Source organism: Zootoca vivipara, chromosome 1 (assembly GCF_963506605.1).
Source record: "Zootoca vivipara chromosome 1, rZooViv1.1, whole genome shotgun sequence".
Lineage (NCBI taxonomy): Eukaryota > Metazoa > Chordata > Lepidosauria > Squamata > Lacertidae > Zootoca > Zootoca vivipara.
Genome location: NC_083276.1, coordinates 42529068 through 42549132, shown reverse-complemented (window position 1 = coordinate 42549132; position 20065 = coordinate 42529068). Strand labels below are relative to the sequence as shown.

Below are 20065 nucleotides of genomic sequence, written 5' to 3'. Positions count from 1 at the left end.
CCCTTCCTCACAATAAATGTTTCCAGAGATTTGGTTTTTAAAATATTTGCCCTGTCTTTCAAAACAGAGGTGTGTTGATATACTGATATACAAAGGAAATGTATCGGTATGCAGAGGCAGGTAAGTTACTGTACTCTTTCCTATTTCACTCATAGACAAGTTAAACAGTGAGAGTGGAGTGGCACAGCCAGGCAACATCAGTAGCTCTGCTCCAGTAAGAAATGACCTGAGGAAGTGCTCTCTCTGTGTGTATACACATGCATGCAGCAAGCACTTTACAACTGTTCCAGCAGAATGCACTGTAGGCTGACAAATAGTGTGGAATAGGATCAACATGGGGATGACCCTGTGCATATAGCATCCCAAAAAGGTGCCTGCATCCCACACTGAATGCACATTATCACACCCATGGTTTGATGTTAAGTGAATGAGTCTTGGTCTTGTGCAGTCAAGCCTCCCCACTCCTTTGGCGTAACCTCAAGGCAAACAGAAGACCACTTACTGCAGATGACTTTTGTTCTACGGTAGTAGTATATAAATTATGTGAAATGTATAAAAATAATTTTTCAGTTAACCATAGTTTAGCGTTATGTACAAACCTTGAAGGGTGGTTTATATTAACCATGATTTACTGAAACAAACGAGCTTCATAATCCATGGTTTGAAGTGAATTTCTTTTATGCTTTGAAAAAGCTAAGGTGACAAATGTCAAACCATTTATTCTGAAAACATTTTCTGTTATTATAGGAATGAGGCATGGATTATATTAATATGCAAAAAAAGGTAAAAATCCACCACTGTCCTCACCGTATCATCTGATACCACTTTTAAACCAAGATTACAAAATTTAGCAGCTGTCTGTGCAAAAAGATTAAACAAGATTATTTCAGACTATATTCATATTCAGTCTCATATGACTGGTACTGTTATTATAAAGGACAGACTGTTTTATAAGGGCAGCAGTAGATCTATATTATTGACACTTATTTATAGTGATCATTTTTAAATTGGTTGGTGAGGTCTCAAACTGGACCAGAAGTAATAACAAAAGAGTCTTGTGTGTTTTAATATACAATATTACACATGTCAAGACTTTGGCTACTATACCTGATTAAGCTCTTTTCAAATGGTTTTATCCTATTCAATCACGAGCGTGGAATAAAATGCTTTTACAGGGTTTGGCATACTCATCTTGTAACAATATCAGAGAAACTCATTATGAAGTATTATACTCTTTGACACTTCATCAACTACGGTAAGTCATGTCTCTGGAAACTGATGACAGGCACTGGTGATGGCTAATATAATATTTTGTGGGGTAGTCTTCCAATTAATTATTACTGAAAATTTATATGTGCCAAATTGTGATTGATATGTGTCTCCTTCCATATGGCTTGATAATTTTTCTGGATTATGAATGGCTCGCTTCTAGTATGTATCCATATGGTATGGATTTTGCTGATTGGATTCTAGGGTTCTAGCTGTTACACACTGCAGGAGTAATGTGATTCCTACTTTGAGGGAACGGTTGATTAGGTAGAATGAATACACACACACACACACACACACACACACACACACGTCTTGTACGCCTCTTTCAGTCTACTCCTGCAGTCAAGCTGATGCCAAACGTATTGCTCTGCTTTCCTTTGGACCATATCAATAACGCCAAGAGGGGGGTCTTGTCGTCTGGGTAGCCCAGAATCTCCATATACAATGCCAGGCTTGCAACTTGGGGAGGTCACTTCAGTGCTGGAAATGCAGTCGTTTGACCTCCACCCACATAGGCACACTCCATTGTCTCTCAAGACAGGCAGGTGCCAATTATATGCACATTACGTATATATATTCATATATATATTCATATTATATCTCACTATTCATCTCAAAGCAGTTTACAACAATATACAATATTTAAAACTTAAATTAAACCACTGAAAGTTAAAACCTCAAGAATCTAAACTCAACAACAACACAAAGTAAAACATATTCAGGGTGTAAAGCCCCCCCCCCCCCGAAAAGCTCTTTGGGAATAATCAGCCTCATATAACCAACATAAAGGTAAAGGGTAAAGGGACCCCTGACCATTAGGTCCAGTCGTGACCGACTCTGGGGTTGCGGCGCTCATCTCACTTTACTGGCCGAGGGAGCCGGCGTACAGCTTCCAGGTCATGTGGCCAGCATGACAAAGCCGCTTCTGGCAAACCAGAGCAATGCACAGAAACACCATTTACCTTCCCGCCGGAGCGGTACCTATTTATCTACTGGTACTTGCACTTTGACATGCTTTCAAACTGCTAGGTTGGCAGGAGCTGGGACAGAGCAACAGGAGCTCACCCCGTCATGGGGATTCGAACCTCCGACCTTCTGATCAGCAAGCCCTAGGCTCTGTGGTTTTGACCACAGCGCCACTCGCGTCCCCCATACTTAAGTCTAATTAACACATGAAGGAGTTAAGACCATAATGTAAACTGTACTGCTGGGTTTCGCTCACCCTGGGAGAAACTAGGTAATCAAGCCAGTCTACCTGAGAAGCTCAGTGTGTAAAGAGATATCAACATTTTCAAAAGTAGGGGGGCCATGGCTTGGTCCATGCTAGAGGATCCACAAACACTTGTGGAACTGAGCACTGGCAGAAGAAGAGGAGTGCAGGGGGAGTGTACCGGCTCCAGCAGTGCGATGCATGCCATGCATACAATATCTACAATGAAAATTGCTCCCCCATCCCTGCTGCTATTTGTGTTCATCCATTGTCGTCATGCCCCACCCCCCGGGAGGGAAACTTATGGGCACCATAATACTGTTGTCTGAATTGGGAGCAGCTAGGATGCATCCTTGCTTAACTCCCTTGGTAACTGGTACGGGTCCTATGATTTGGCCATTTGGGGAGCAGCGTACATTCAACACAGGAGAATTCTCAGCATATTGCCAGAGAGAACAGTTGGCCGTAAACTATCAGAAAACCAAAGTCATGGTCTTCTCAAGAAAATTTAGGCCCCATAGCTGGCGCATGGATAACCAGGCAGAGGGCCTTCTCGGTAGTGGCCTCCCACCAGATGTCAAAGAGAAAAACAACTACCAGACTTTTAGAGGACATCTGAAGGCAGCCCTGTTTAGGGAAGCTTTTAATTTTTAAGAAATTGGTGTATTCTAATATTTCTGTTGGAAGCCGAAACCCAGCCAGATGGTCGGGTATAAATATTAATAATAATAATAATAATAATAATAATAATATCATCATCAGCCAATCGAACAGGTTAAAGCGGGCATCCCCAAACTTCGGCCCTCCACAGATGTTTTGGACTACAATTCCCATCTTCCCTGACCACTGGTCCTGTTAGCTAGGGATCATGGGAATTGTAGGCCAAAACATCTGGAGGGCCACAGTTTGGGGATGCCTGGGTTAAAGCCTTCAAGTATTTGGGCCTTACCAAAAATGGACACCAAAAATGTGCTAAAGAAAAAGCATCTCAAAGTGCCAAAACGTTGACCCGTTTCTTCCACACGAAGGGTGGTAAACATATACCATCAGCCATAGAAATTTTCCAGCTACTTTATGGGGCCCAAATTTGGACTGGTACCCATGTCAGCACTCTGGAATCTGTCAAATCAAAGTTTTTAAGGTAGATCTTTTCTGTCCTGCCCTGCGTTCCAAATGCATCATTGTGACTGGAGGCAAGTCTCCCTTCTGTAGAAGTACAGACCTGGCAAAGAACTTTTAACTTCTGGCTCTGCCTAAATTCAAACCCTCCTGGTTTATTACCATTAGTAATTCAAGATTCCCATAAAAGCGTTTGGACCAAAACTGTTCATCAAAAACTTCTCTCCTGTGGCCTATCCCCCTCAACATCTACTCATGATGGGCCCCATCAAAGCAAAAAGTCTAATTGCCCAACGTTTAAAAGATATAGAGCACCAGAATAATCTGGCCACCATAAAGAAATTTTGCCCCTGGTTTGCTCATTTTCCTATCTCCCACTTTGATTCTCTGGCCCCATATTTGCACAAACTTATTATCCCAAAATATAGACGTGCCTTTACACTTGCAAGACTGGATTTTCTACCATCAGCCATACTTGATTCCAAAAGATCTTATTTGAGAAACGACATTGCCCCTGTGAGATGGCAGCATAGAATCAGTGGCACATGTCCTCCTGTCTTGTTCCCTCTACAAGAGCTGAGGAACGAGATTACCCCACTTCTACTACGGTAACTATTCCAGGTCACTCATCTGCGGCCATAATGCACTTCCTCTTATCAGACCAAAATGACCAGATAACAGCAAAGGTTGCTAGATACATAGCTGGGACAATTAGATTAAGGGCCACCAACTGATTGATAATTCAGGATACTATTATGCCTTTTATTCAATGTTCTTTTTTGTATATATTGTAATGTTTTATTGTTGCTACGGTCGTTGGCTAATGCGAATAAAGTTTATTTATTTACTGCCTGAATTGGGTCTTCTTGCAGCTGTTGTTAACCATTAAAAGATCCTATTCACAGACCTTCCATGACACATTTAGTTTGGCCCTTATGTACTATCCTGAACACACATCCCTAATGCTGATCAGACCAACCGCCTGAATGAAAACTCAATCCAGCCTTTTCAGTTCTGCTAAAAGTAAAGCTTGGAACCCTACAATTATCTGACACTGATCCAAGCCACATTTCTGTGCATGTTTTGCCAATGGCCTAACAAGACACTTGAAATGTCATACAAAATCTCCACCTTTCTGTGGTCACAGGTAAACAAACAGCATGCAAAGTGGCTTTTTATAATAGCTTTGCTTCCTGTATCTATTCCAACGGCATTTGGGCTATGTGTAAACTGAAACTGCTTTACAGTCTCTTCTTGTGGCTTGGGAGGGTGTGGGTGGGTGTGCTTGTTTTCATTAATTATACAATTGCTCTATTGATAGCCACTTTTGGGGGGGGATCTCTGGACTGAGAAGTAGGATAAATACATTTTAGTAATACATATACCTAGTTCCCACTAAGGAACATAAAGCAAAAATATTAAGACAATGTAATCTGGCATTGCAACACCCTATTTAAAAAAAGAGTTTATTTCAACTCATTTTATAGACCCAATTTTAAAAAGCACATAAAACTGCAAAACTAAACCCATGAGACTATGAGCATATGGATTAAAAACAGCCCAAAGGTCGAATGACTCGTCTCCTCTAATCCCTTGACTGTTGTTGTTCTTATAATGCACTCCCGAGAGTATTACTCCAGTTTGTAGTATCTATGCTTTATCAACATATTCCAATTCATCATTCCAATTCCTTTTTTTTTAAAGTGTTGTTTTCCTTAGAAAAGATTCTGTGCTAATTGCTCAAATGACTGAGTTGTCTATATTAACAGTGCTCTGTGTGCTCTCAATATGGTATGGTAGGAAAAGGAATTTGCAAAGGAAAACAGATTTCAGTTCGAGTTCCTCCAGAAAATCATGATAAGAACTAAGGAAAATAGCTGCAATAAATGCCATGAAAAACATGACTTTCTGTTGATGAGCACCCGCCAAATTGCAGAACAGATTTTCTGGAAAGAACGAATTATTGCCAAAGTGGACAGCGGTATGCTTGCTAATCATTCCAAACACCTCCCCATCCCCACTCTCACACACAGCAAGAAGCAGTTTTAAAACTGGTATCGAGTCAAAAAGTGGGTGGGAATGGAATGCCTGCTGGTTAACACCTTTGAAAAATGTCATAAAAATCTAATAATTATAATATTTGAAATATGTCCAGTTAAAAAAGCAAATAAATAGATAGTAAAGCTTCAAGAGGGAAAGCTACAATTACAAAGAAACTGTTGGCACCTGCTCACTGAATATCCCCTAAATATTTTTTTATATCTAGGACCACTAAACTAGCTGTAGTGCTGGTTGGAATTTTTTATGTATTATGGCATTATGTATGAACCAATCCACTCTCTCTCCTTGCCACACTGACAGATTACTTAGAGTTATTTGATCAAAGCCGACTAATAGTTTACCCATAACAGAAAATATGTTGGAAAGACAATGCTTACATCAAAGTAAAAACCCTGCAATAGTTCCAGTGAACATAAATCATAAAGTGACGGTGGATGAACCTGTTCACACACCTGCAGGGCAAATATCATATATAGGAGGCATGATGTGCTTCAATTTGAACTGCCTCAAAAGTTAATTTAACAAAGAGATGAGAATTTAAGCTCACCTGGGCCTGTCTGTCTACTTTCACACAAACCTAAGCTATGAAGGGGTGGAAGGAAGAGGGTATCAAAGACTTCAGCTAGTAACGCAATCCATATGCAGAAAGTGCATATACAGTGGTGCCTCGCAAGACGAATTTAATTCATTCCGTGAGTCAATTCGTTTTGCGAAAAATTCATCTTGCGAATCGCGGTTTCCCATAGGAATGCATTGAAATTTCTTTTCTTTTTTTTTGCCTGTAGGAACGCATTAATTAAATTTCAATGCATTCCTATGGGAAACCGCGATTCGCAAGACGAATTTTTCGCAAAACGAATTCTTCTTGCGAGTCACCATCAGATCGCAAGACGCATTCGTCTTGCAGGGCATTCATTTTACGAGGTACCACTGTACCAGAAATGAGGCACGCTTAACGACCACTGAAATCCATGGGTTTAGGTGTGCCTAAAAATCGTCACTCTAACAGTAATGATATTGGCCCACCTTATAAGAATATACGGAGGATCACAGAAATACTGCACATGAAGCAGTGGGACACTTTAAAGCACTATATAAAATGCTAGACACTGCCCCCTTTTAAAAGGCTGTACAGCTGTTAGACATAGGACACTCCTGATCCAAACTGACCTTAGGACAGAATTAATCACCAACATGAACTGCCATCTAGCATAGTGCCCTCATTCTTCCATATGCCCTTATCAGTTTGTAGATTTCTAGAAGCATTATCACTCCCAAATCTACATGCATTTACTGTGTAATTAAGATCCTGCCTATTCAGAAGTCCTACTGAATTCAACAGGCCTTACTCCCAAGGAAGTAGGGCAAGCCTAAGATTGCAGCTTTGTTTTGGACCAATTTCTACTGGTTTCAACAGAGTTTATCTCCAAGAAAATTTGCTATAAGACTGCACTGTGGTATTTTTTAAACCTCAATGCACTCAACTTTCACTGAAAGAAATAGAATGTTCTCAGGCAGTTACACACAGGATAATAGTACCAGGCCTCAAACTTAAGCCAGTATATTTGGCAGTAAACTCCTCTGAACTCAACAGAATTCAGTGTTAGGGAGAATTCTAAGTATACTTAGGATCACAAAGACCTGTTCACACAATAATAGTCTAGTTCACATGTACAGTGGTACCTCTGGTTACGAACTTAATTCGTTCTGGAGGTCCGTTCTTAACCTGAAACCATTCTTCATCTGAGGTACCACTTTAGCTAATGGGGCCTGCCGCTGCACGATTTCTGTTCTCATCCTCATGTAAAGTTCTTAACCCGAGATACTACTTCCGGGTTAGCGGAGTCTGTTACCTAAAGTGTTTGTAACCAGAGGTGTTTGTAGCCCGAGGTACCACTATAATACTATGCCAAACTGTGCCTTTGGCAAACATGCGAGCTTGCAGGCTGCTCCCAGAGAGGAGACTGCAGTTGTTTTGCTCCTCTTTTGGTCTTCCTGCTGCTTCGCTGCTATAAACTCAGCCATGTCATTTCATCTGAACCTGGGATTGCCTCAGACAAACCATGAGCCCTGGCTTGGAGAACATGCTAAGCCTAACCATGGTTTCATTGCAGCCGTGCAGCAGCAGAAGGACCAGGGTCGCCTCTGAGAACTCTCATGCTTGCACATTTGTGCTAAGCCATGGTTTGGCTTAACATTATATCCTCTGCAGCTTTCCTTGGATATACACTAACATATCAAAACTTAGCTCCAGCTCATACATATATTTAATTGAGATACAGACCAACCTTGTGCTTGTATGCTCCGTCTATGAACTGTTCCTTCCCTCTTCCCTTCTTGGCATGCCATGATTGAAAATTTCCTGTGTTAATTAACTATAGTTTCCTGTTACAAACAACATTAATGAAGTTTGGAACAAGTCAAGATATGAAACCAACTTCAAACTGTGATTTCAAGTCATGGTTTGTTCAGAGTTTATTAACCATAGTTTCCCAGTTCAGATGTTAATAGGAAGCAATGGTTAATTATTCCATGAAATAGTCAACTACGACAGAAGGAGAGAAGCTGCAGTGCAAAGTGTACAAGCACAAAGGCTTGTTCGTATCTTGGTTTCGTAAGCCAAAATATGTATTCCAAACAAGCTATCACTTCACTAATAAAGCTGGCAGCAATACCCAAGATTGTGGAACTCATGAAAAGTGCTGTAGTAATTGCTGGAATTGCTGCCAACTTTATCCATAATTGCACCATTCACATATTACGATATTCAAACGCAACCCTAGGATGCACATGGTGGCAGTATGCAAGAAAAATATATTGCATAAATTGAACCAATGGTTACAACATACTTCATTCTATGTCTGCTAGTCATGGGAAGAGTCAAAGTCATAGGGAAGGAACGGCACCCACGAACAGTGGAAATCCTGCTTCCACCCCATCCCCACCCCCTCTGGTTGCTGGGATTTCACCAGCAACTGTCATACAACTTCACGCTTATCTGAGAAGCTTTCCACCCACTCCTCCATTACTATTTCATTTTCTTTTCAATTTGATAACAAGGAAGTGCAAGGAGGAAGACCTCTGCAGGACAACCTTTGCTAACAAAGCTAACAGAATTATATAGTAAACGTATTTTCTGAATCTTTCACAGCCTTTAAAGCTAGAAATGCGCCCTCAGACACACAGAGGATCCCGATTTCACTCTCAGTTCAAGACTCCATACTTGGAAACATGCAACTGCAAACTGCATTTTACACCCACCCCTGGCAAAGCATCGCAGAACTCAATAGACCCATCTATTCTAGTTCTCAGGTTTTCATGGAAACACTGGCAAGTAATCATACTGCAATGAAACATTCAAGAATCACCATGTGAATTATAACATTCCCATATCTGAAATATTACCATTTTTTACATGCTTGGCTTGAGAGTGATGAACTCCCTTGGTTGGCATTAAACTACCCACTGCCTTAAAACATTCAGTTCTGTGAAGAAGCCACATGTGAGACGCCCACCATATTTGTCCACTGACAGATCTATGATCTCACACTAATACAGGTGAAACTCTGAAAATTAGAGTATCATCGAAAAGTGCATTTATTTCAGTAATGCAACTTAAAAGGTGAAACCAATATACTGGTATGAGGTAGGTGCATGACATGCAAAGAATAAGTTGCATTACTGAAATAAATGCACTTTTTGACGATATTCCAATTTTCAGAGTTTCACTTATATTTGTTACACACTACACTACTCCTGGATTAACAGGTGCTCTGAACCAACCCTGCTGGAAGGCAAGACAATGGGTGAGAGATAGTTTTATCACTCCCAAATTGACCTGTTTCTTGTACACTTTCATTTTTAAAGCTAGGATAGACCACTGGTCTGTTCACAGAATGGAAGACTTTGCTTTAGCATTATTCACACGCTTAGCTGGATACAAAACAGAAGCAGTGAACAATTTCTGTTGGTGAAACATCACAATATAAACTTCTGTGTCTGCAGTTAAGGACCAGATTGCACTGGTTAAATCTTAGCTTACACACAGTGATCCTAGCATCTCAAAAAAAGAAAGAGTGGGAGGGGAGGCAATGCTATTATTGCAGAAATCCAGGATATTACATATACAGATGTACATGCATATGATCATACTGCTCATTATGCTGTATTCACAGCAGAGGCTGTGCATACAGGCCAACAAATATATCACTTATACAGTGTTTTCCATCTGTTGGAGGTGCCTTTAACGAAAGTAAACAACACTGTACTCATATGAGATCAAATGTCACTGCCACTTTACAAGTTATTCCTGCCTAGAAGACACTACTATAAAACCCATAAGACACTACTATAAAACCCATATGCACTTTCCTTATGGAATTTACTAAGAAAAGTGTGGCATACCTGATGACACCCTGCCTGCAGGTTTCCCCTGTGTTTGCACTGATCTGCTGATGGAACTGCATGCACACAGAGAGAAAAACCCACATGGGAAACTATCAAGCTCCTACACAACAGGTAATATTCATGTAGCCTTTTTCTTATGCACACAAAGCATTTATTTCACAGCAAAGCTGCAACTGTGAGGCAGGCACACTTAGCTGGAAGCGATCCGACACTGGACACAGACACAGACCAAAGAAGGGCTTACTCCAGAGTAAACATGCATAAGAGTTACATTGTGGGGCCGTAATCCTATGCACCTAGGAGCAAGTCCCAGTGGGGCTTACTTCTGAGTAGCCTAAGCTTACGCTCTGAGTCTAAGATTGCTCTGCCTTTCGGAATCGTGCAACCTGCGAAGGAACCTTGTTTCAGTCTGCAGAACTTGGCCCAGTGCCAAAGCGCGGCGCTACGGATTAACTCGTCGATTTGAGCATTCCGAGGCAACTAAACTCTGGACGGCGGGGCGCCGCTGCCAGGAAGGCAGCCGGTCCCGCACGTGCGCAGCGCCTGTGCCCGAAACCCGGGCAGCCGCTCCGCGCCTCCGCCACGGCGCCCCTTCCTCCTCCTCGTCCCATGCCGTGCCGTCCGTACCTGGTGCGTTTCCTCGCCGTGCTCCAGGTGGACGATGCCTTGGCTCCTGCTCTCCGTGTCGCTGAGCAGGTCATCCTCGGAGTCCTCGAAGAGCGACGACGACCCGGTGGAGGAAAGCGACGACGTGGACAGGCGGCGCGACGACAGCAGGTCCGCGCTAAGCCAGGCGCCGTCGGGCTCCGTCCGCGGGCGCCCGGCCGGGCTGCGCTGCGCCTCATCGGCGTCGTCCTCGGGGGTGACGGTCAGCTGCGGGATCACCGGCGGCAGAACCCCGTTGCGCGGCCGGCAGCTCTTCTTGACCGGCTCGGGCAGCTGCTTGGTGGGGGCCGCGCAGCGCGCCTCGAAGAGGGAGCGCAGCTCGCCGACGCTCAGCCGCTTGCCCCGGCCCAGCTCCGGGCTGCCGTCGCCGCTACTGCCGTCGCGGGAGCCTCGGGGCTCCATGGAGGAGGAGAACGAGCTGGAGCTGCTGCTGCTGCTGCCGCCACAGCCGCCGCCCGCAGCCCAGCGACTGTGTGGGCGCGCCGCGAAGACGGCAAGCGGCGCGGCCGGGGAGCAGGAGAGCCCGCAGTGGCGGGCTTCTTCGCGGGGAAGGGCGCACCGGAGGGCTCGAGCCGCCGCCGCACGCGGGCGAGCATGGCCAGCCCCGCGCCCCGTCAGTCTGACGCTCGCCTGCTCGGACTCACGCCCGGGGAGCTGCTCCGATAGCCCGGTCGGCCCATATGGGTCGCTCGAGACTGTTGCTCCACGCTGCCGTCAGGCGCCTCAGGCAACCGCGGAGAGGGCGGAGAAGGAGGAGCCGCCACCAGCGCCCCGCCCCGGCCAGGGCGGCCCACCTCGCCCCGCTCCTGCTTCCCCTGTGTACTTTTAACTGACGCCGCCCCTGCCAGGCCCTCTTTGGTTTCTCTTTTAATGAAACTCCTCTCCCGACTGCGGCGAGAAAGGATAAGCGCACAGCGCCCCCCAAGCCGCGCGGCTCGGCGGAAAGAAGCGCGCCTCAGACTTGGCGGGGAACCGTTTCCCGCTTCCCCCGCCCCGAAAGCTCCCGACTCAGCTCCCAGGAAAGGGACAAAGTTCAGCGCGCTCCTCCTGCCTCCTCGCGTGGCACCGGTCCAGGGGCGGGCAGGGCTCGGTTACGCAAGGTTACAGCACCGTGAAATGCCTTTGCCCACTTAGGATGGGACGGTTGGCAAGCGCAAACATTTCTGATGATCAGAGCAGCTAGCACACCACTAAATATAATAGAAATAGCATGGAACAGATAAGACGGTCAAGTTGAAACACATTGATATAAGGCGAGAAGAGGGTTCCTTCTCCTTGCCCCTTCTTGGCTAGAGTCATTTTTATAGACGAGAGACCCGTTTTCCTTCCGATTACTTACTTCAAATGCAAAGCACACAAATCCAACAGGGTCATTCTCAGAATTCAGCATCCTGAGGTTAAGTTTAGCCATGCAGCTAAACTCACTCACTCTCTCTCTCTCAAACCTCCCTAAAATAGAAAAATAGCATGTCAGTGAGAAGCCTAAATTGAATCCTTCTCCCCAGCACGGTGGTTTTCTATGTTCCTGAAAGTTCGTTTGAGAATAGGATGCTGGACCAGATGGGCGCTTACAGTTTGTTTTTAAGATTAAAGAGCATTCAAATATATTCTTTCCCCAACCTGCACCTAAATTGGTACAGCCAAGAAAAGCTTTATTTTTTCACACCCTTTCAATTAGTTGCGCATATATATTACTTAGGGACCCAGGTGGCGCTGTGGTTAAACCACAGCGGCAGGTGGCGCTGTGGTTAAACCACTGAGCGTAGGGCTTGCTGATCAGAAGGTCGGCGGTTCGAATCCCTGTGACGGGGTGAGCTCCCGTTGCTTGGTCCCAGCTCCTGCCAACCTAGCAGTTCGAAAGCACGTCAAAATGCAAGTAGATAAATAGGAACCGCTACAGCGGGAAGGTAAACGGCGTTTCCATGTGCTGCTCTGGTTTGCCAGAAGCAGCTTTGTCATGCTGGCCACATGACCTGGAAGCTATACGCCGGCTCCCTCGGCCAATAATGCGAGATGAGCGCGCAACCCCAGAGTCGGTCACGACTGGACCTAATGGTCAGGGGTCCCTTTACCTTTACCTTTATATATTACTTAGTCACTAGAGTATCCTCTCAAATCCTTGTTAATTCACAACTGGAAAACATGCCTAATGTTGCAATCTCAGCCCCACTCACCTGGGAATAAGCCCCATATAATTCAACAGGATTTACTTAGAGTAGACAAGGTTGGGCTTGTTATGTCAAGCTGTAATTCTGTACCCATTTACTTGGGAGCAAACCCTATTGAATTCAATGGGACAAGCTACAGAGTGGAAATGTATTGTTGGGTTGCACCATTAAGAAGAGAAATGTGAAAATGAAGCTGACCTAAAAGGCCAGAACTGTAACTCTGGGGCAAAGGAAGTGAGGAAAAGAGAAGAGGTTGATTCAGAGGAGCAAAGGAACAGAAATAAGAGGAAAAAATGTGAAAGAAGAAGTAGGAATGTAATCTCTTTCCCTGCCCCCATCAGGGCTATTCAACATGAGTAAAAAATAAAATATCCAGGGCAGGCAAAATGCAAGTCCAGCATTTTTCTGCCTTCAGCCTCTAGCCCTCATTCTCATCAAACACACACACACACACACACACACACAAAATATACCAGAATAATAGTATGTCAAATTTCCACTCACAGAGGAACATGAGCTGCTACTGCTACTCAGTCTGCCTGTGCAAAGAGAAAAACCTCTGCAAGCTCAGAATACAAGATCCCCACTCCCCCCAACCCCCACAGAAGAAAACACACCTGTGATTGGTCAGGATGATTGAAATGGAATGTCAGATGCAACCTTTAGGCAGGCAGATGATTCAGAACTGCAGCCCAAACCTTAAGTTACTTTTTGGACCCTGAGGGGCTACTCTGATTGGCTAGTGCTGCTGATGAGGGAACAGAATGACAAGAGTGGAAGCCCAAAGGAGTTCTCCAGGTGAGAGTTGTTGCTTTAAAAATGTGTTTCCACCCCCTAGAGACAGATGTGGGAATTGCTTCCCACAGTGATGGTTTTGTGATTGTCTGGGGTGGGCAGAGAGCTGATTGCCCACCACAGGAGATGGAATGACAGGGAATCTCTCACATTTCTCAGTTAAGTGGAAATTTAAGTATCAGAAGAGGGTAAAAGGTTGAGCTATAGTTTTGGGGTGTTATTCTGATCATTTGTGGGGATAGATCCCTGGGAGGGCTGTGATCCCTTAATTGTGTATCCTATTGGTTCACTCCACTGCTACTGCTTATAAAATTGTTTGCGATGGCAATGAGTATTGGCCATGCCAGCTGGGGCTGATAGAAGTTTACACTCCCCCCTGTATTAAACCAGTTTTGCTGTCAGTTTTGGTACAAGCGATGGAGACAAGTGCAGCATTTTCTTCCTTCATTGATGACGGCCAATATTCCCCTTTTGGAAATGTTACCAATTGGTTGAGAGCTGTTGGAGGACATGCATGTGACCCATGGAAATGTTCCTCAAAAATATGACATCCAAGGTCCTTTGCATTATTTCCTTTCTCAAAAGACAAACAGCAAAATCCTATGCATGTCTGCTCAGAGTTAAGCACCATTGAGTTTAATGGAGTGTAACTCTCAACAAATGTGGGTATAAGATTGCAGCCAAAACTTTGTCAGCAAGTGGCTAGATTCTAAAGCATCAATAAGGTGGGGGGGGGGACCTAAAACGCTCCAATGTACCTATAAATAGCAATTTAAGGTGTTTTCCCTTTTTCTTTTTTTTTAAATATATTTTTTTAATTTTTCCAATTAAAACCAATTATATCACATTCATTATTTCAAATTATACACATATATATCAATCAAACCGAATGTTATGCCAAATCATCTAAAAAAAATTTGGGGGGGTTCCCATGCTTCAAGAAATTGGGGATTCCTCGCAACTGTCCACTGCCGTCTTTTTTCTAAAGTTCAAATCGTCTCTCCGAGTCCATAATAATCCAGATCTTTCCCTTACAGTCACGTAGATGTTTTCCTCTTTCAACCGATTATTTCCCAGCTGCTGAGATAAATGTCAAACAAGGTTTCACAAATGTTCTTTCTCCTGTGTGAGTTAATCAGTCCAGCCTCCCCATAAATCTTCTTGGTCTGGAGCGTCTCTATTGCGTCGAGCTCTCAACACGAAGCAGCGCCATCTTAAAAAAACTCAAATCACTTTCGTTTTCTCTCATAACCATGTAGATTAACGATCTTTATAAAATTTACAGCTTTTCCAGGCAGAAGAACCAGACCTCACACCATGCATAGACTCTTGGTAAATTAATGGATCTCCTTGCCCTATAGCTGAATTTAGCTTCAGGTCGCTGCTCCAATTCAAAGTGCGTCACAACTCATAAATCCTCCGAACGCGTCCAGGCACTCCTCCCATCCAACTAGAGGGGGGCTTTTCTCATCAGCAACTCCTCATCTTCAAAAAATATGCTCAATAACAACAGTTTATAAAGTTCAACTCACACAGTCTTTTGCTTCTCTTTCACTCCAAACAAGCCAGGACATCACGTCTGGGAAGGTACGAAGTAACTCATATGAAAATAAAATAAAAAAAGACTCACTTCCCTTATCGCTCCGTCCCCATCAATCCTTCTTCCAGATGAAATACAGCCTTTAACTCCTCACCCTCAGCAGCATAGATTTCTCGGCAGTAAACAGCGCTTCTGCCCCTCCTTCTGAAGTATGTCCATAGATTTAAGCCTAATTATCTTCTTTAATCATGGAAATCCCCGCCATGCAGATTAGCGTCCGGGAGTTCTGGCCCTCGTAAGTGCTTCAGCCCAAGCTCCCCCCACTCCATGAACAGTCGGAGTGGGTCTGGGGGCATCGCGGGCCAGCGGCCCCTCTCCGTAACCCCCGGAGAGGGTAGGGGGTTGTTAAGGTGTTTTCCCTTTTTCACACTGCTTCCACTGCTCCCATAAATTGTTACTGGAATTTAGGGATGCAGGCATCATAAATAAACCTATGAAAAAGTATCCTTTTGTGTCATGGATTGATTTAACTTCAAATTTCTATGCTTAGTAGGATACTAACTAATATCCTTTTAACTAATATACCACACTCCAAATGCACATTGAAAGGACATGAACAACAATCAAATCTCAGCTTAATAAGCTGAGATAATAAGCACAAAGCCACCTCACAGCTCCCTTTGTTCAAGCAAGAAAACAAGCTGCACAGTTACCTTTGGCTTCCTGTTATGCACCAACCAGAGATTATGATTAATGGTTTTCAAACAATCCAGAAAATGTATACAAAGTTTAAAGTTGGCTCATGCATCCTAGTTTGCTCAAAAGCCATTAACCATAGTTCCTGTTTTGGGATGCAACTGGAAACAATGGTTAACTGCATCTCCCTGGTTTGTTCAGTCGCTCACACTATAAGGAAAGAATGAAGCACCTACATGTGTAAGGTTACACACATATCGGCTTATTAAGTCTAGATTTGCTCATCTGAATGTGACCAGAAAGTCCGCCTTTGAAAGAAGGGGTAGGGAACTTGCATCCTAGGAAACACACGTGGCCCTCAAGTTAATTATATGTGGATGAGGAAAACACAGGAGGAAAGGGGGAGATAGGAGTGGTTGGCTAAAATAAATGGAGCAGTGAGAAGATGGGGGGAAAGAACCGAATTCAGACTTGTAGCTAGAGCAGGGGTCAGGAACCTCTGGGCCAGGAGCCAAATGCAGGCCTCAGTCTGGGACTGAGGACTTTCCTCAGGTCACACATGCTGTCTTCCCAGACCACCCCCATAACAGCTCTGCTCTGCACTCTTTTTGAGTTTTTGCCTGACTGGAGTTTGTCCTTGAACTCTGATAATGCCTCTTGCTTGCCTGGATGGAAATAGGTATGTGAGTGTGTAGCAACTGTCTACCACACAGAAGTAAAATTTACATTTACATTGCTCTGCCTCCTTTTGCCTCTGGCCCTACCCACCTAAAGTTGCCGGAAAGGAATGCAGGACAGGGCAGCTGTCTCAGATGTAGAGAAAGAAGCCGAGAAAGAAAATGGTGTGGCCAAAAGAGGAACGGATGGCCCTGCAGGATTCTGGCTCTGGCTCCCTACAGATCGTCCTTATGGGAATGCAGCCTTCAACAGGGGAAAGGTTCCCTAAAAACAGGATTTTTAATTAGCGATGGTAATCCTTACAGTGGTTCATGAAGTGGCACACACATTCTTACACAACCTACGACCTATTAAACAGTAGAGGAGGCAGAACCCCCCCCCCCCCCGCAAAACACCCACACACATTTTTTTATTAAATCAGTTTGTCTCCAGATTCAGTTCTGCAAGTTTCAACAACGTCTGCGTCCAAACAACATGCATGATTCTCTTAAGATTACAGGGAAACTCATGAGGGCCAAGTGACAGTTCCACTTGGCTTGTATTCTTCCTAACCCTCTGATGATGATTGCATGGTATGGTTAATGGAGAAAGCTGTCTCTGTGAAAGTCTAACAGAAGAAAGGTAGCAAAATGAGACAAAAATATCTGTCCAGGTATGCACTTCCCCATGTTTTGTCAGCAACACCGTTTGTACTAAGAATTCCTTTTCTGTGATCTCAAGCAGGCAGGCATGGCCCTTCGTCTTTCTGTAGGCCTACCTGTAGGGTACATTCTCCAATTGCTCCAGAGAAAAGGGATGAAGGAGGAGGAAAGGAAGCCTGCCTCAGCCTTCCCCAGTCTTATGTTCTCAGTATGTTCTTGGACTGCATCTCCCATCAGGCCTGACTATTGGCCATGCTGCGTGATGAAGCTTGGAGTCCAACAGCATGTGAAGGACACCAGGTTAGTGAAGTCTGGCATAGATAACAATCTGTCCTCAGATCACGCAGCTAGGCTCATGCAGTTCACACCCATGGTATCAGTATGGCTGCAAGTGCTGAATAATGAGCAGGCATTTAATCAGCCTATTTGAAGTGTTAAATCAGCACCTGTTTTGTTTCCATAGCTCTGCTGCACATTTCAGCAAAATGAAGTGCAATGGCACCCCCACCGGCAGTCAAAGTGGAACTAGAGCTGGATTTTCAAGTACTTTGTTGATCGTGCACATGTCTTTTGGGAAGCATCTTCCTCGCTCTTCATTAATTTACATATATAATGGAGCATCATTCACTTGGTGCTGAAATATCCTTAAGTCTGATATGATGTCCGTTTGGTAAGCAGACTTTATACATGGAAAGCTTCTATCTTTTGCTATAAATTATCTCTTGCCCTAGGGACCCAGATGGCGCTGTGGTTAAACCACTGAGCCTAGGGCTTGCTGATCAGAAGGTCGGCAGTTCGAATCCCTGTGACGGGGTGAGCTCCTGTTGCTTGGTCCCAGCTCCTGCCAACCTAGCAGTTCGAAAGCATGTCAAAATGCAAGTAGATAACTGGTAAATAGGAACCGCTACAGCGGGAAGGTAAACGGCGTTTCCATGTGCTCCTCTGGTTTGCCAGAAGTGGCTTTGTCATGCTGGCCACATGACCTGGAAGCTATATGCCGGCTCCCTCGGCCAATAATGCGAGATGAGCGCGCAACCCCAGAGCCGGTCACGACTGGACCTAATGCTCAGGAGTCCCTTTACCTTTACCTTATCTCTTGCCCTAAACTTTGTACTGCAATGGTTGCTGAGTTGTCCACTTTACAAATCCACATATTGACACACAAATCCTCATCCTGCCTGGCACAGAGGAAAACAGATGGATAAGAGAAAAACTAGCACTGAGCTAGTTATGGGCTTGGGGACAGAGTAACAAAGAGGGAGCAAATTAAGTTGCAATGCTTTGGAAGTTGCCTGGGCGAATCAGCTGCAATACAAATGCTAGCTTTGTTTTTCATGTGAATATAGCATAACCAGTTTGCCCTAGTTAACAACAGTAGGACAGCAGAGAGCTCGTAGTATCTTGCAACACAACATTACACCCTTGCCTTGCCATGCTAGGTAGGTTTTTAAAGAAATAGTGAAACAACCCATGAATGCAAGAGGAAGTGTTAAGAACTTTCACCTTGAAGTTCATATTTATTAATGAAGTCTCCAAAATGGCCTTTCTCTTAAATATATCTGAAATCACAGATGAAGGTGAATTATATCTTACTGGAATCTGTCACAGAAGGACTGCTGGCCCTCATGCACGATTAAGCAACTGAACAAGCACTTCTGCTATTTTTCTGAAGTCTCCACAGAGGCACAGAGAGATGATCCATTGCTTGACATGTCTTGAATCAAGATGGGGATGAGACTAAAATCAGGGTGAAAATTCCTGTTTTTCTGCCAGTTCTCAGATCGTCATATGCACTCATACATACAGTACTTGGGTTTTTAGTTTTCTTCCAGACAGTTGTAACGTATCGTTTTAGGTAATTACTTTACTGCTGGAGTTTCATATATCATAGCTTTTTTTTTCTTTCTAGCAGGGAAATTCCTTATAATTTAACTAAATGGTGAAAAGAAATGTATCTACACGTAATTTGTTGCAGGGTGGTTGCAGGTTAGGGTGTGTGTTGTTTTTTGCTCTTTGAAATTTTTTTAAAAATTCAAATCTTTATTCAGTTGTTTTTTAAAAAAACATACATAACAAAGAAATAAACAAAAAATATATACTACAAATCATAGAGAATGAATCAGAAAAATACAAAGTAAAATTTAAAGAACAAAGGAATACAATAACAAAAAACAAATCAGGATAAAAAGAAAAGGACAAAAAAAATCACTTCCTGTTATTTACAGTACGCGTTCCTTTGCTCGTTCTCTCTTTCTCGCTGTTCCTCTTACTCCACTCCATTTCAACTTTTCTCTTTAGCTTTTTGTTTTGTTTTCTCCTTTTAAATTTCTATTCTAAGCATTTCGCTAAATTAACTTCTATGTCTTCTTTTTCCAAGTAGTCTTGGACATATTTCCATTCGCCTATTATCTTTTGCTTCGGAACGTGCCTAATTATTGCCGTTAATTTTGCCAAATGGCAAAATGGCAAAATTGTTTTTTGCTCTTTGAACATACCCTTTTGATTAAAGAACAGAAATGCAAAGCCTCCGTAAGCAACATTGCAAATATGGCCATATGTGCATCACTTATCTCTTTTTTTCCCTCAAGGAGGGTATTTCCAGGAAAGGACGGGTGGTGTGGGAAAAACCTGGCTTTTCTAGTTGTTTATAACAAAGTTAAAAACACTTTGCATGATAGGTGATGGACTTATTTGTCTGAAATTTGGCAGATTTCATACCCAGGGACATCTTCCTCTTGACCCCAGTTTTTAAACTGATTGCACCACTAGAGGAGGGGGTATTATTTTTATTTTTTCTTGCAGGGGAAGCACT

General features: G+C 43.6%; 1 protein-coding gene across 1 annotated transcript in view; it reads right to left on the bottom strand.

The window, feature by feature from the left end:
- The window catches only part of ITPKA (inositol-trisphosphate 3-kinase A), a 59265-nt gene extending 47576 nt beyond the window's left edge, over positions 1-11689 (bottom strand). Inside the window, exon 1 of the mRNA XM_035111740.2 lies at positions 10697-11689. Within this exon, the coding sequence (XP_034967631.2) occupies positions 10697-11137 (441 nt within the window). The 5' untranslated portion in view covers positions 11138-11689. The remainder of the gene's footprint in view (positions 1-10696) is intronic.
- Positions 11690-20065: the final 8376 nt, after the last annotated feature.